We start from the raw sequence: 17,228 nt of genomic DNA on the forward strand, positions 1-17,228 counted from the left end.
CCTTGGGCCTCTGCAAGAGGTGAGAAAGAAAACAGCACGTGCTTCTGTGCAACAGAAAATCTTTATTGGAACAATATCCAAAGGATCCAGACTTCCGCGCCTGGCCTCCCCCAAACCTATTGTGTACGCTGACGGGACACAATGGGGAACAGCTCTGGCTCAGCAAGCCGAGGCAGGCAGCCCTGAGTCTTTCACATTACACCCCATCTGCCTTCCTGTCCCAGCAGCAGGTGTTAGGTCATCACAGACCTACTCATAGGAGGCGACAGGAAACCCAGACACCACCATGAGCAATGTCTGCAGATGCGGGCAGAGGCCCAAGCTCAGGGGAACTGAGTTAGTGTTTGGTGCCTCGAGGAACCTGGTGAGAAGGGGAAGAGCGTACAGTGGCAGCAGACTGAATGGCACACACAGGACAGCAAGGCAAGTTGGGAAGCATCTTCCAGGTAGAAGATCATGGTAGGTTAAACCTGGAAGGAAGGAACAGTGGAGAGTGGCTCCTGACACGGTCCCTGTTAGACTTGGCTGTGGTGCAGTGGTGGAGGATGGCATCCAAGTTAGCAGCATGATGAGAGAACAGAAGAAACTCTTAACACATTAATACCCAGCAAGCTAGTTTGGGGAAGGGCTTATCTTCATCCTCCAGTCCTGGCAAGCCTTCAGATGCAGTATTTCCAAAAGCAGGCTGGGAAGGGGTACAAGAGAAGGATGTTAGCATCCAAGGCACTTTTTCCAACTTCTGACTCTAGCCCTGGAGTGGGTTTCAAAAGCCCCATGTCTTGAGAGAGCTGGGGTGTGAAGCCAGCATTGTAGTTTCTGGACACATCTCAATAACCAGCTTTGACTTCACGTAACACTTTTAGAAGGTGTTTCTTTTTAGCTGCGTATAGTGTAGAGAGGAGGTCTAAAAGTTGTTTCCATGTTGCTTGATTTATAAGGGTTTGCTTTTCCTTTTCTCTACTTCAGTAATATCAGGAATCAGCTTTTTCTTTCCTGTTTACTGGCCAGCAGTTTTGCTGCCTCAGAGATGAGCACAAGGTTTTTCATCTGTGGCTGACTGGAAGAGCAGGATACTGGCTTGGAGAGACCTGATCTGGTCCCTACAATTTTTTTTTTAAAGCCCAGTCACTCTACCACTGCTACCAACTGTCCTCCAAACAACATTGATCTCTGTGGGATCTTACAAGAAGAATAGATTAGGGAAGGATGCACATTTTGGTGTCAGAAAAAATAGCTGTATCACCAGCATGACTTGTTCTTTTAACCCTGTGTGGGTCTCCTGTGGTCAAGTATGAGAGGGGTTTCTACATGGTTTTGGAAAGCAGGATCTTGGGAGAAAGCTCCTACTGAATCAGCAGCACTCATGCTGAGACACGAGCTTCTCCCAAACTGAAAGGACTTTAGATGAAGGCAAAGATTCTCTGCTTTAATTTCTGGCAGAATCTGATTTAAACCTGGCAAGGGGAAGTAGTTTTATCTACATTTGAACCTTCCAGACTGGTGGGGGCATGAATTAGATTAGTCAAATTAATGACAGCCTCCAGGGTTGCTTATAAATTGCAGATTGTCTAAGGATCACTTAAGCACTTAGGCAAGCCTTGAACAAAGGGATTTTCTCTTGGCTGGCTGGCAGGTTGTCAGCTTGCACATGCACAGAGCATGTGGGGTAAGGGCAGAATTAGCTCTTTTGCTTTTAGGCCAGATCTGTCATCAGTGACTTCTGGTTTACAGCTGCCACTGCTTTGTGGAGGAATCCACTGAAAGGCAGCATGAATGGCATTGTCCATGCACTTGTCAGGGGCAGCCTTGCAGGAGCCCTGCTGCAATATGCTCCTGAGTCACTGGATACAGACAGGAGAAAGCCTAGAGTCCAGCTGGGGGACCTACCAGATCTTAGTTCCCTGTGTTCTTGGTTGATTTCTACATCCTTTTTAGCTGATTTTCAGCAGCACAAACAAGTGTTCCTTTTTTCTCTGTAGGGAGGCAGTGACCTTGGCAGAGGGGAATACATGCAGTCCACATGCCTCATTGTGCCCTCAGAACTAGCTTTGTGCCCAGAGCAAAGCGACGGGTGCACTGCGAGGACGTGTTCATACAGACCTCACCCGCTCCAGGACAGGCATTCATTGCTCACATAACCCTGTGTTCCTCTGTGAAAAGAGGGATGCAACACTGACTGCCTTCAGTGGGGTCCTGGGTGTGCAGATCCCGTGTATCTGCCCTGACAGCAGACAGGATTGGGTACACAGTCTTTCTCACCAGCTGCTAAACCAGCCAGCCATTAACAAGAGAGGGCCAGGACTGCTAGAAAAGCTGCCAACCTTTTTTTTCAGCATATTTGGGGCATGTTTACTGCCACGGTCTTTGTTGCAGAAAGGAAGCCCTGGAGATGAGAGCTGGACAGGATGGCTGCAGGGCTCTAACCCAAAACCTACCGCGTTTTTTGGGCTGGGGTGCTGAGAGACTTTCCAAGGCATAGGCCACCTCTGACCCTTCCTCAGTTGAGAGCTGATCCTTCAACTTCTCCAGCTGTTTAAAAACAAACACAGCAGTAAACAAATGCCCCATCCTGAGTTGTTCTGCAGTGTGCTGGCAAGTGCCAGGCTGCTCAGAGGCAGGAGGTACAGGCAGCTTGTCTGACAGCATCACTGGGGAGGACAGGGTCTTCCCTGGAACAGGACCATTCCAGGAGGATCTGCCTTTGGAGCACTCACACCTCCTCATGTTCTCCTCCATTAAGCTGCTTGTTTGGTGGCAGCAGCGTAGGCCCTCTCTACTCTTCCCCCCCCATCCCAGGGTGCAAATCCCTGTGAAGAGGAGGCTGTGTAGAAGGATACTGCACCAGTGAGTGTCAAGTCAGTTCTGGGGCAGGAGGTCTCCAGGCATCCACCCACTGCAGCGGAGAGCATTGCTTCTCCATTGCTCCAGGCTGCCCCTCTGCTCCCTCTCCCCCAGCTCTTGCTAACTTCCCTTGGTTATAATGTGGAAAGTCCACATTATTTCTTCTCTATCTGTAGCTACAAGAACATCTATGCCATGACCTAGACTTCTGCTCTGGCAGTGTTGCTCCCAGGAAGCCAGAGCTTACTGTCCCTCAGCACTGGAGCGAGGGGCTAGGGTAGGAGCTATCAGCCTCCCGTCTGGCATGCCGCACTGTGGTTTTTCAGTCTGAAGTGCAAAGTGCCAAGTGGAACCCAGCAGGACCTCCAGGATCCATGCCAACAGCTGGACCTGGCCTGAGAAAGGGTAAAAAGGGCTTCCACTGCTTGCGGGGTTTGGGGGGCACAGGGGGAGCCACGTCAAGGTTGCTGCACACCTTTCCCTGTTCCTGGAACCTCGGCGTGGGATGGGGCTTCCTCTTGCTATCTGTGTGTGTGTGCACTCTGTGCAGCACAGCAGGGCTCTGACCCTGGGTAGGGCCTCCCTCACTAGTAAAGAGCCCAAACAAAAATCAATCTGGATTAGGCGTGCAGGGCTGTGCCTCTAACGTCAACCCATTATTGGATGCAGCCAGCTGACACAATGCCCAGGAAAGCAGCATGACCTCCCCTTCTTGCTCCCTTTTCTTCCATGGAGATTTCCTTTGGCATCTGTTTTTTTTTTTCCTGGCTTGGCCTTTGCTGGCCTTTCACTGGAGGCAGAGGCAAGAGCTGCCTCAGCCTTTATTGCACTAGTCTATAGCCTTGCTCTCTTTTTATCTTCTCCAGCTTGTGCAGCTACTTAGCCCAGGTTCTGCTTTTCCCTTTGTGTGATACATGCTTACATTATAGCAGCAGAATGAAGAGTAGCAGGATGCAGAGATAGAAGAATAGGGCATTAAAACAGTACACACACTCGTTTAGCTATTCATGCAACAGCACGCTTAGATGTGTCTGTGCATTTGCTCCTCACCTGTTCAAGCTCTTCAAATTTCTTTGCCAGCTCCCAGTCTGGAAGAAGGGAGAGAGTAACATCAGTATCTGCATTGCTTCCCAAAGCTCAAATCCAAAACAGAGTCTTCATTAACATGTAAGGGGTTGACAAGACAAGACCTAGTTATCGTTTAGTTCCTGTTAGTGATCTCCAAGTCTATGGCAGCAGAAACAGTGATGGAAAAGCAGGCTTTCTCTGCTGAATTCTATGGGACTTTACCCTAATTCTCCATTATGAGGGAGGCTTCTTTACTGTTCACCAGGCTTTAGGGGGATTGGCCCAACAAGGTCACATACTGTGTGATACCAGCTCAGGTGAACCTCTTTGCTGCTTTTAATTTTTATCCTGACAACAGCAAATCTCTAATGCTGGCTTTTCTGTCTCTGTCCTTTTGTGTGAACTCCCTTTGCTTCCTTTAAGCCTTGTTTATCCTCACATCACCCATGCAGGCAGAAGTCAGAAGACACAGATTTAGCCTAGCATAGCTTGTTGCTTATAAGCCAGCAAACATCAGGGTTGGCAGAGTGGAGCATTAGGAGAAGTAACACAGCAGTGAGTACACGGGTTTTGTACTTCCAGCTGAATGACTGGACTACAGCAGTCCTCCTGTGAGGGGAACGCAAAGTGATCAGCTGTTTTTTAAGAGTCAGTTTGGGAAAAAATGCACTAAAATAAGCAGAAGAGCCAGGAAAGAGCTAAAGAATGTCTCTGCTGGGCCCTACAAGAAAGCCAAAACCAGCCCTGGAGCTGCCTCCTCTGTCTGCTCTTAACATGGCAGCAGGCATTGGTCTGCATCTCCAAGGGGATTTAGGACATAATTCCCCCTGCTTTCAGATAAGGCTTCAGCACACCGACACATCAGCAGACTTGGGCTTTTTTTTTTTTTTTTTACAGTTGAAACTGAGCAGAAGGGTGCCAAGAAAGAGCTGACTGCCTTCTCAGTTTCTCCTTCGAGAAGGAAACAATTCAGTTGAAAAATCCTGAATATTTTCTGACAGATATTCATGCAACAGAAAAGCAGCAGTTCCTAAGCAAATCTGTTGCATCAGGGCTCAGTTTGAGGGATGGACTGGGAGTCAGGAGGTGGGGGCTCTGTTCCTGGCACTGTCAGCAACGACCTCAGGCAGATTCCTCTTAAGTGTGTCTTTACATATCCGTAAGGTAGAGGCAGCCAGGCCTGTATAAGTACAAGTGAAAAGTGCCACTTAAGAGATTATAATCATCATCATTATTATTATTATTATTCACATTTTTACCTCTTTCAGAGTTTCAAGCACCTATTTTGGCTCAGCTTTCTGCAAACTGTAAGCTTGGCCAATGACTGCTATGAATAGAAAATGAACAGCAGTCGAAATTTGGAACAGATTATCTCAGGCAGGGGGAAGGAAGCTAATTTATGGATGAAGCCTTGAGAAACTGCCTGCTGTAAATCCTCTGTCTGTGCTCTGCTCGGAGATTCATTATATTCAATTGTCTGGCATAAAATGCAGCCTTTCATCTAAGAGTAATAAGTGCAATAATCCATAAACCAATCATAAAAATGTTATTTCTTGAATGCATCCCCTTTGCAAGAAGAATGGCTTTGTTTGTATAAGGACTTGATTTATTTGTGTTTATTTATTTGTCCCAGGACTGTTTAATCACTGCCTCACTGCATTAACAGGGGGCTGGGGAAGAGCACTGAGTGATTTTGATGAATGGATTTTTCATAACAAAACTTTTGCTGGGCCCCGTTCTCAGCTGTTTTCACAGGGAAAGGGCAGCTTCCTGCTCTGAGCCCACCACATACGGCCCAAACCCTCCCCTGGCTGTGGTGGCCGTGGGAATAGCTGACCCCTGTAACTGGTATGGTGCTTGTGATCGCTGTGTGTAGTGTCGTGGAAAGCCCAAGTTTCTCTTCAGCGGGTCTGAGTTTAGAGGCTGTTGCAACATGCGTGTGGCTTTAAATTCGGTGTCTGTTCACAGAGGACAGACAGGAAAAGCTTGCACGTGGCCCGTCTTTGGCCTCTCTGCTGTGTGGTAAAAGCCTGTTGTCTCAACCTCGTCCAGCAGTAGCAGGGGCTCAGGCTCAGACGGGAGCTCCTACTACCATTGTCCCAACTTACACCTGTCCCCAAGGGATCTCAATTGTATGCTCTCTGCAAAATCTTGATGCTGCCCCACTGCCCCGTGTGCTCACACTGCTGGTTTTAGCATGCCAGCAAGACACTGAGCTGTATCTCAAAATCACCTGGGACTGTGTGGGGTGCGGGTGGAGAGGTGACTCCCAAGGCTGGCCCATGCCCCAGGCGTAGCACACAATGTCTCAGGGATAGCAAGAGCACAGGGACTCAGCAGCATCTCTTCTTGTTATTGGTTATGTATACACACATGCTCCCTTGGCAGCTCAGTGTCAAGTGTCTGAGGATCTAGTGTGCATGTTTTTGGGCAGCTTTACATCGCATTGTGAAAGCAGGTCTAGGAGCTCTGTGATGGAGAACATCTGACATTAATCATGTGTAGGCACCACACTGGTTGCTTCCACTTGCTTAGCAGTTGGTATTTCTGAGGAACCTGAGGAGCAGGTTCCTTGCATTCATGCAAACACAGATGCAAGAAGCTGAGATCTCCCACCCCCTTCGCTTACCAATATTTTCCGGTCTCCGCCATGCGAGTTTCTTATTAAGAAGCAGAGTCAGCAGTGTGTCCTCGTGATTTGTGTCTTCTCTCTCTGGAAGCACTCGGTTCTCTGCAGCACATGAAACACACTTTTCTCAATCTCTAATGACAAAAAGGATGGACTCTCTAGCCCCCAACATTAAAACAAAAATTAAGAAGGCTAAGAAGGGGAAGGAAAATGTCTCCTGTCAGCACTTTGCCAGGGTGGAAGGAGGTTGGAGGAAGAGGGAAGATGTGTGAGCACACAAAAAAATGTCCAGGCAGTGAGGACTGCGCAGTGAAAGGGTGCAGGATGGGAGAGCCCTCCCTGCCAGCTCCGGGCTGCTGGCCAGCCTCACTGCAGCCTCATCAGCATGGCTGGCTGCAGAGAGACAGAGACATCACCTTGATTTAGACAGTCCCAACCTCTTCTGCAAGGTGGATGTACCGGATGCCTCTGCAAAGCCATACAGCAACCCACGAGATCCTCTCTTCTCAGAACTGCAGGTGCTCCCCCCTCACCCCATCCATCTTCTCAGGGCCGACAGAGGAGGGAACTTGCTCCTCATGAGGGCTGACATGTGGGTACCCCGGCTGTAAAGCCCTGCAGCCCTGCAGCCTATTCTTGCGCTCACTCAGCCTTGGGGCTGCTCTGTCTGGTTGCCTCGGTATTAAGGAATTCTTCCTGAACAGAGCCAAAGTGTGGAGGAGTTTAAAGCGAGCCTCTTTATCCCTGAGTAAGCCTCTTACAGGAGCTGTAGGCCACGCAGAATTTTTCTGTTTTCCAGTAAAAACCTCCCTGAGCTGCTGTCCTAAAGCAATTTAGGCCTTTCTATGAGGCCCCTTTAGGGAGTTTGCTCAGTGGTTTTGCTTTAGTGGTTGTGGCTCTGCCCTCAAATGAATGGTTGTGAAGGTCAGGGGTTCAGCAGAAACCAACGGACACAGGGGATGGGACTAATCAGAGCTCTGAAGGCTCTGAGTCCCTCCCAGCTCTGTTGAACAGATTTCCAGGATCATCTGAAACTGGAATGTGGCGTTTATTTTTGAGAATGACAGGATGGAAGACAGACTTTACAGGGAGAATGGCCATTCTCCAAAATCTTTGGTCTTAACACCCCTCCCCCATGCCCAGACCCTACAAAGCCCTAGAAGATGCCTACAGACTCCATGGAAAGTATTAAGAAATTATGCAGAAAGGTTTATTTTTGCTTCTTACAGGATCTTTAGGACTTCTACGCATTTCCTTCAAGGAAGTGAGAAAGGAGAAAAGGATCTCATATAGCCATCAGCCCTACATAGCTATGACAGGATGAATGCAATTATTTTTGATACACGTGAAACAAAACATTGTACCAGATGAGCCTCGAAGATGCTCAAGAGTATGTGGGAATCAGCTCCATGAGCCGAAGTCACATAACTCTGCAGAAGCAGAGGGGTCCTGGCCAAAGTGATGCTCCAAGTATTTGGCCGGACTCAACCCTGCCTCATGCTGTGTCTGAAGCCGCTGATCCTGACTGTGATCTCTAGAAATAAACCCGAGGGAGTTAGCAGAGCTACACGCTGTATAAAACTTGCAATCAGCGTGGAGTGCTATAAACCTTGTTCCTAACTCTGAAAGACAGTTATGATTTTAAAATAGCTACTTGCAGTCATTTGGGGGATATGCTACAGAAAATAAAACCCTATAAACACTCTAGTAAAAACTAAACAGAAGCAGTATTTAGACAGAGTGGCCTCAGGAATGTTTTGGTTGTCATTACAAAAATAAATAGGTGATATAAGAGGAAAAAATCATTTGAAAAGCAGTGTTATTTTCAAGCCTATATTTAGCTGCTCTTTTTTTTTCTACTGCCAAGTCTCTTTAAGAAAAAAGACTAATGATTGACATTTCCATGCAGAATAAGTTCAAGCTGATTAATTTAAATTATGGGAGAAGAACATATAAAAAGAAGTTTTGTGAATAAAAAAAGTTCAGCAGCACTCTACTATTGACATTTATGAGCTGTCAAATCTCATATGGTGCATATTGAAATTGCTGCTCTCTGATATTTGAATGTTTTTCCTTGGAAATTTTCTTTCGGGAAAGAAAGAGCTACCCTTTCCAGATTTCACCAAATCTGATATTTTTACTGATTAGCAGAATGTGTCATATGACCAGCTGCAGACCAGAAAGACAGCTTTAGCTCATGCTAATATGAGCATGTCTCTGGGTAGCACCCATGTTAATTGATTGTTTAGTATAGCTCAAGGTTCATGTTATTTTTTTTCACAGATAAGCAAGTGTTGCATGGCCATCACAAGCAGCAAAGCAAAGCAAAAAGATAACCACGTACCTGTATCGTCTAGTCTGTATTCCAGCTTACCTTGTAGTAAAAAAGGCTCTCCATATGTAGATGGGACATACACAGTCATGGTCAAGATGGTTAGCACTCCAAGGGACAGCTGGACAGACCACATCTTCTCCACGTTCCCACCACCCAAAAGCATTCTTCCTTGAGGCACAGAGGAGGACTTCAATGCAACCCAGTGCCAGACTAGCTCACTTTTAAGAGGCAGTGGATGTGCCGTGATTGCAAATGGCCTTTGGAGGAGGGGAGAAAAATATCTCTTGAGATATAATTCAACCTGTCAATATGATTCACTCCTTTGGGAGTGGACAGAACAACCCAGTAACGGACGTCAGATGGAACCTGTTCAATATATCTCATATCAGACTGATCTAATGAATTCTGATGTTCCCACAGACATTCACGATCCACTCACATCGATATACATACCATACGTACAACCATGAAAAATATTTTTTTGGGGCTGCTGCTTTAATGGCGTTCAGACATGAAGACTCCCGCATTAGCAAGGAAGATATGTCTAACGTACAAGTTGCTGTACGTCACCAGTTTGGACAGAATCAGGTTAATGGGTTTTTGTAATTTATCATCTCACTCCCTAGTGCCTATATTAATTAATGTGAGATATAACGAGTGCTGAAGTGGTGGGAAAAAGAGGGGGAGAGCTCTTTTCATTTAACTGATTGGAGGATGTTGAGTGTGTCTCGCTCATCGTGACTTATGGCTTTGTCAACGGGAAAGGCATCACACCCTATTTTGGGATTGTGTCTGAGTGGGGGGGTGCAGATTTGGCAGCAGATATGGAATACATCAAGGATAGGCAACTGTCTTCAGTTTTTTTCTGGGGGAAAAAAAGAAGTAGAAGGTCAGATGCTGGTTCTGGCTGCACAGCCATATTTTATTATTTTAGAGCAAAGTATTGACTCACATTGCACATATTCCATGTCTTCTCAGGTCGTGACTACATCTTGGTTTGGCTTCTATTTGTTGCCTGTCCATTACTATTGGTCAGGGACCTGCTACTAGTGGACCTGCTACTAGTTTTCTAATACTACCTTACCAAGAAATATGTTGTAATAGTAACAGCGTTAAGCTTTGTTCTTCACTTCTGCTGCTTCTGCAGAACTGAATCATCTGTACTACATTTTGGCCAAGTTCTGACTTGTACATACACTCCTAGTGACTCACCTCATGTGCTTTTTTGACAGCACATCATGCCAGATTACCCAACAAAGCTTCATCCGGTGGTACCTGCACTTCATCTTAACTAAAAGACAGTATCATTTCCATGTTTGGGCTTTTGGCTTCTGGTCCCCAGCTCTCCCCACAACTTGCTGCGCACCTTGAATAGCTATAGGATGACTAGTCTTTTACTATCCCTTTTAATATTTACTTCTTACCAAAAAATGGAGGAGGGAGGCTCAGGGGTTTTTTTGCAAAAAGTGCCCATGAAAATGAATGTGATGCTTCCATAAAGGAATACTTCTCTACTAAGGAAATATTCCAAAATTTTCCCTGCAGATGCAATATGTACAAATAAACCAAATTTGTCTTTTCTCTCAGTCTTGTGAGCCAGTGATCAACCAGCTGAAGTACTCCCCTTCTTCACAATATTCTGCTTGGACTGGAGGACCCCTGTGTCCTACTGGGAACACTTTTCCAGCCACCTCTGTCTCCTTAAGCTGCCCGTTTCAATCTGGTCAGTAGTGAGCAGCCCCCATGAAGCGGAGGCCATAACTTGATGAGTACCACCTTGCACAGGAGTCCAGGATGGACAATAGTAGCTCTGACTCAAAACCATATTCTTAAGGGAAGATTAGGTCCGGTTTTACTTGGTATTACATGGCTTTCCAGGTCCCTACTAGTCTGTCTTGAGATCTGCTGTGAAATTGGCTTTGCCTTGATATAGAAGATGGGTTTCCCCATCTCATCTAAGTTTATGCAGAATCCACAGATCTCTGACTGTTTTTCGCTACCCTTGGCTGTGAGGCATCACGGGCTATTGTCAGGCTCTTCCAGGAAGATGAGCTGTTCCCTGGGATCTCCTCTTTCACTGTGGTAAAACTTCAGTTCTGGGTCACGGCGACTGTTCAGCCTTGAAAGAAACTCACGTATATAGTGTGCAAGTCCTTTCAAGTGAGGGCCCTGCTGAAGGTTAGGGACAGCCATTCTACATTTACATACTAGAAGGGAGTTTACTGGATGCTGTGAGCGGGTGGATGCTCTCAGCGGGTGGGTGGATAGATGCCTGACAGCTGCTGCCAGACGCTAGTGGACTTTTTTCATTTGTTGCAGTTATGAGATGGTTGATTTGCAGTGTTGGGCTTCTGTAAGACTCCCACCTGGAAAACTCCTTTGCTTTTAGCTCATTTGTCCAGGTGCTGGTAATACTATTAAATTTTATTGTTCTTACTTTTTTTTCTTAATAGAAAAACAACATAGTCTCCATATTCTCCCTGTTACTTCACTCAGTGATAATATCTTCTACATCATCCACTGAGCACTTGTGTCTAGAGCTCAAAGACAGTGCAGAGATGAAGATGGGAGTTCCATCTCTACCTCCCATGGTCCTAGTCCATTTAAGCCTCTTCATGTAGAAGTTTCTCTTTTCATAAAGCTGTGCAGACTTCATGTAATTAAACACGATCATACTGGAAAATTGACAAGGGTGGACAAAGCCAACCAGTCCAAATGGCAAGAACGGAGAAGACTTGGCCCAAGCAGGTGCCACTAAACTCAGCTGCGCCAGCTCTGAGTGTGAGCGAGATAAGTACACCTGTCAGAGCCCTGAGATTGTTAATGGTCCTGAGCAGCTTCAGCTGGGACCTCCACTCACCCTCTCTGCCCATAGGCTGAGGATCCCCATTTAAGCCCAGCCCTGGGAGCCCTTCTGTTTCTGCCTGAGCTATGTTGGAGGAATGCTGGTCTGCAGCTTGGCTATGTCTTTGCCTGGCCATGGCCCATGCTGATCTGGACCCAGACTTGCAGGTTGACTTCCTGGCTTGACCTCAGACATGTTCCATCAGTGTAGACCTGTCTGGTGTTCACTGGGCTGTGTTTGACCCTGGTTGCTATCATCAGGCCTGATTCTGACTAGTGGATTGATTTCTAGCTTGACCCTGGATCTGCCTCATCATCATGGGCTTCCCTGATTGTTGGGACTCTTGACTGAAACTGGCTGCTGTCTCTGGGCTTGACCTGCTTGCACCCCTTGGGATGGGTCCCTGTCCTGCTGGCAGCATCACTGCACTTGGCTCCCTGTTCCCTTGGGAGCAGCTGACCCTTGCTGCTCTTGGACAACATCTTCCTCAAAATGTTCAGCTTCCTTCTGTGCACTGAATCTCTCTTCTCAACCAAGTAGACTAGCAGATCTTGGAGGCTTTCAGGTATGTTATATAAAATCCAAATTTCTCTGAAGTCACTTTGAGCTTTGCTGTTAGCTCTAATGAAGCTAGGACTGCTTATAGGAGAGCTGCAGTCCCCAAATAACCTAACCTTAGTTTAACCCCAAAGCAGTAACCCTTACTGTTTCGGAGTAAGGGAATTCAGTGTGGGTTTTGGGTGATTTGTAAGATGCAGGAGGCAGTGTTGAGCTGCTGAAAGCAGGAGAAAATGAATGGGCTAATTTCCAGAGCCAGCTTGGAGTGGCAGGTTTCCAGACCACTTTGTATGCTGTACATTTGGGGTTTGGAGAGAGGGAGGATGTTTTTCATTTTCTAGAGCTTCCTGAGAACACATGAAAACATCACATGCATCATGTATTTCAGGTGAGCCTCAACAGCACCCACAGGCTTTGCCATGGTCTTATGGTCTCCACTTAACCATGGTTTGCTTGGTCCCAAAGCAAACAACCTGCTGTGGGAGGACCTGTCAGGGAAGCGTGTTTACTTAAAGTTGGGAGAAAGGGTATATGAACTGTCCTGCAACCTCTGCACCAAGGGTGAGACTGGACTGTGACCAGGTAGTCTCAGCTGGTAGTGACAGGATTTTATACTGTGTGGTACGCATGGGGAGACTCATGTCTCACTGTTTTCTTGCCTGGAGTGTTTCTAAGAATAAGATGAGGGTGAGGAATGACAAACAAATTTGGAATTGAGGAGGGGACATGCCTTGTAGAGGGAAAGGCAGGGTGGGGGCTTGACAGCCCCAACAAAGGGGGAAGGAGTTGGTGAGCTTTTAGCAGGCAGGAAAGGGGAGCTGCCCTCACAGCAGGGGTGAAGTGAGCTTCACACACAACATTGGGAAGGCAGGAGTCATCTTCCTCCCCATCTGGGGCAGTGACTTACCATGTGACCTCCCGTCCTACCATGTGCCTCTACCACCTCTGTCTAGTCACATGCTCAACAAACTGTTTCCATCTTCTGTAGCCAAGTCCCTTCTTTCTTCCACAGCATCTGCCTTTCTTGCCTGTATTACCACTGTAGAACTGACACCTGTCTACATTCCTCTTGCATCTCTCTGCCCCTCTGTCTCTCCAACTGTGCTTCACCTGGTATGAATCAGAGTAGAAAGTACTGAAAACCACCCTGTCCTCTTTTGCCTTCATCCCTCACACATTTAATATCTAATTTCTTCTCTGCCTGTGTCACTCCTATCCTGGGGCGAACTTGAGGGAACAAAACTCACTCCAGTCCCATTATTTAAAGCACCACTGGAAGGCGCTCAGATACTCTGCTGATGTGTGGTGCAAAGTCTCTGACAGAGCAGCTTGGCTGCAGAAAGGAATTAAAATAATGTGCACATAAGCCAGGAGAGCAGTCCCCCTCGCAGCTTCCTGGAAGGAAGGAGTGCATAATGGGGAGGGAGATGTAGTTATAAAATGAGATTCTCTGTTCCTTAGGGGACGGTTAAAACCAGTCAATATTTATGAAGCTTTTAGTCTGACTCATGCAATTTGTTCCCCCTTCTACGTGCTTGTCTTTGGGACTCAGCTGTTGTTTGGCCTGTTACTGCCATAAAATTAGATGCTATGGTTTAACTGTATCCTTGCTTGGAGAAAGAAAAGGGAAAGGCCCAAGGCAGACTGCAAAGCAGCTCAAGTTGTCACCTCACTGCAAGCAACCAAGGGAGCACACAAAGGGGAGCATCACCAGCTCCTATCAGATGGTCATTGCACTAAAGAGCAGCAGTTCCTTGTGGTTAAGGCAGCAGAGGGTAAGAAGTGCAGCTGGGCTGCCTGCCTGGCTTTCACATCCACTCTGGGGGCTGTCAGGAAACCATTCCACTTCTCTGAGAACAAGTCAGCTCCAAAGTATCCTCCTGGAGAGAGAGGCTGAAAGAGTAATGCAGGAATGTGAAAAGATAGGATGTGGGAGGATGCAGCCCATGGAGAGAAAGCAGGGAGCAGAGGCAGTTGTGGTACCATTCTCACCTCTGCCTCTTAATCCTGAGCTGGAGCACCTCCTCCAGACCACATCTTAGTTTCGCATCCCTGCTGACCAGGGGTCAGCCAAGAAACTGGGTTGAGGTTCCTGGTGAGAAGATGAAGGCAATGTAGAAAACCTTTCTGCTTTGAAATCTGCTGTGTCCTGCTGGTCTCAAAGAAAGTAATTTCCAGTGATGCTCCTGAATGGTAAACATTGATGCGGCTGTGTAGGGGCTAATCTGACCCCTGTGCCAGGACAGTGTCCTGAAGAGGCATGAACTGGAATTACTTGGTTATACCATCGGATTTACCCTGAGCTTGATCCCCCTCTGTTCTGACTCACCTTCTGCAGGCCCCAAGTCCATCCTGGATGATGTTAGCAGTGCCCCTGAACTTGTCAGGGACACTGAGTGCTGAGTAACTGATTCTATGGGGTGTCTTTGCAAGAGTAACATCACCCTACAGAAGTTAGTCTTCCTAGGCTCCCAGCAAAGGCAGTGGAAGTAGGAAGGCTGAGAGTGATTTGGACAGGAGCCTGCCTGGTTCTCTGGAGAACCTCTTCCTTCTCCATCATTTATAGAGCATTAGAGAACAGGCACTTGTGGAAATGGTAACTGAGGTAACAAAACAGTACACAGTCAATAAGCGGTGATTTCTAGAGCTGGGATTTGCCCTCCACAAATGCAGTTACAAGCCCATCATCCTCCCAGTAGTGGAAGATCTTGGCTTGTTTATTCTTTCTAGAGAATGGGTATCAGCAGTCATTATTACTTACCCTGTGAGCACACAAAGCCAAGGCAACTCAAAGTAGTGGTCTGGCAGGTGGCTTCTGATGGAGCTTGCCACTATCTGGATGGAGAGGGAAGGTGAGGAGAATCAAGCATGAGATGTGTTATCTCTACTAAGTAGCAGCAGGCTACTAGGCTGCCTGAGCTTGTCCCCAGGGAGCTAATGCATCTCCACAGTGGGGTGGAGACCCTAGCCTGGCCACCAAAAAGCCATATGTGCATGTTAGTGTGGCACTTGGATGCGCTAATTGGCCTGGCTTCTGGGTCAAATTGCCAAGGTAGCTGTGCTGGTTCTGGGGTAGCTGCTGCACAGCTAGCACATCTCCACAGGGCACTGCCTGCCTGCATGGATTGTCTTCAGAAAGCCCTAGTCCCCCAGCATTTCCAAGGCTGCTGTTGATGAGGCATTTTGTCCCCAGACCATGCTGCAGCCACCAGCTGGTAAACCTCACTGGCTGCTATAGAGGCTGATGTGGACTTGGCTGCTCCCAGTGTGACCACAGAGGAATGAGCCGCCTCTTGATTTTTCTTGTTGCAGATATTAGGCTGAAGGTGCTCAATGCAACCATCATATGGGAATGAGTGTGTGCATCCATCTGTCTCTGAATGTTCCCCCTGAATTTTGTATACTTCCTTCTACTTCAATCAGCCACTCTCAGTGAGTCTAAATTGAATGTAGCCTGTACATGTACTACTTTGGGTAACATGGCCGTATAGACAAGGGTGGGTGATTTCCTGCTAAAAATGCTGGTTGAGGCACTTCCAGGGTTGTGGATGTCAACCCTGTCTGCTAACAGTGCCAGCTTCTATACTCTTGTTCCCTTTTTCCCTCTTCCTCTCAGTTCTCGTCATCTGGCCTCTTGGTTTATTGAGAAATGTTACCCATTTTTTTGGAAAACTCTCACTACAGTTCACCCAAGGGGAGGCTTAGAGGGTGCATAGATCTGCTTTGTTTTGAGGAAATCTGCAAAGACAACCGTAATCCTTGCATTTCTGAGCGCCTGTCTTACCTAGCTTTTCATTTGCACACAGCGGTGCCGAGACTCTGATAGCTTCTGCACATGCAAAATAGTGTTTTGTTGAGTGAACACCAATGCTTTGTGGATGCAAACATGCATATACAAAATCATGACTTGAAATGAGGGATCCAACTGAGACTGTAGGAAATACTCATCCCTCACCTTTGGCCTGCTTGCCACCCTGCAGCTTGGGAAACAAGGCTGGCAGAAGTGGTAACAGGATTTTTCTTTTTTTAAACCAGAAAAGAATGGGCAGGTGGGAATCAAAAGAGGTGATTTTTAGGTAGATCTAGAAATTTTTCAGAGTGAAATACAGCAAACTCTCTGCTAGGCGAGAACTGCACTGACTTCAGCCCCCACCAGACTCCCTCTAACAACATCAGTGTGTTGAAGTTTCATCCAGGCAGTAGTGATTGGGAATACCTGAGAACTTGCCAAGGTGCTTCACCACTACGTGCCACTTTTATTTGGCTTCTTATGCCTCTGTTGTGTGGGCTTGCAGGCAGCTCCCTGCGGAGCACCAAGTGAATAACAAATATCTGTTCTGGGGGGTTTCTGTTCTTCTGACCTGTAAGAGTAAAGGAAAGATGCACAGTGGGTGAGGGAAGAGGAAAGTGGCAAATGTACAATTTTTTAGTGTTACTTCTCCCTTTCAGTGGTAAAGGAGATTTTTTTGGAAGGCATTCGGTCTCTTTTGCTGATGTGAAACTTAACAGTGTTTCACTTGGAAAAAAAATAAATCACCAGAACTACAGCCCTTGCAAACGTATATGTAAAATTGCGGGCAGAGATGCAGAGCTAATTTGCACCTTGCAGTTTCCAGGGTAGCCTGTACAAGCATCTGATCTGTGCATGTAACTGAGCTGTGAGCAGCATCATGCCTGACTTCAGACTGCATGGATTCTCTCTCCAACTTGAAAGTCAACAAAGGCCCTTGTTCTATAAATGTACAGCGCATGATTTTCCTAGTGCCCCTCATTATGTTACATGTAAGCACAAGTTTATTTTCCTCTTTGTTCATTCTTTGCAATCACCCCATTCATTACCCTTGGTATGCTTTATAATACCTTAATCCTTGCAGGCTCCTGCTCTCCTTGTCCTTCAGGGAGCCTGAATTCCCACAGGCACCACTCAGCTACCTATGGAAAATGCACACCTG

At 46.9% G+C, this 17,228-nt stretch overlaps 1 protein-coding gene across 1 annotated transcript; it reads right to left on the reverse strand.

The window, feature by feature from the left end:
• Window positions 1-207: 207 nt before the first annotated feature.
• Window positions 208-9,057, reverse strand: UTS2B (urotensin 2B). The gene is made up of 5 exons (XM_068406940.1): window positions 8,913-9,057; window positions 6,539-6,640; window positions 3,892-3,929; window positions 2,436-2,529; window positions 208-685 (listed from the first exon to the last, which is right to left on the reverse strand). Exons 1-5 carry the CDS (start codon window positions 9,034-9,036, stop codon window positions 660-662), a joined length of 384 nt encoding a protein of 127 aa, XP_068263041.1. The 5' UTR covers window positions 9,037-9,057; the 3' UTR covers window positions 208-659.
• Between the last annotated feature and the right edge of the window lie 8,171 nt (window positions 9,058-17,228).

The sequence above is a fragment of the Nyctibius grandis genome, chromosome 8, assembly GCF_013368605.1.
Source record: "Nyctibius grandis isolate bNycGra1 chromosome 8, bNycGra1.pri, whole genome shotgun sequence".
NCBI classification, from domain to species: Eukaryota; Metazoa; Chordata; class Aves; order Nyctibiiformes; family Nyctibiidae; genus Nyctibius; species Nyctibius grandis.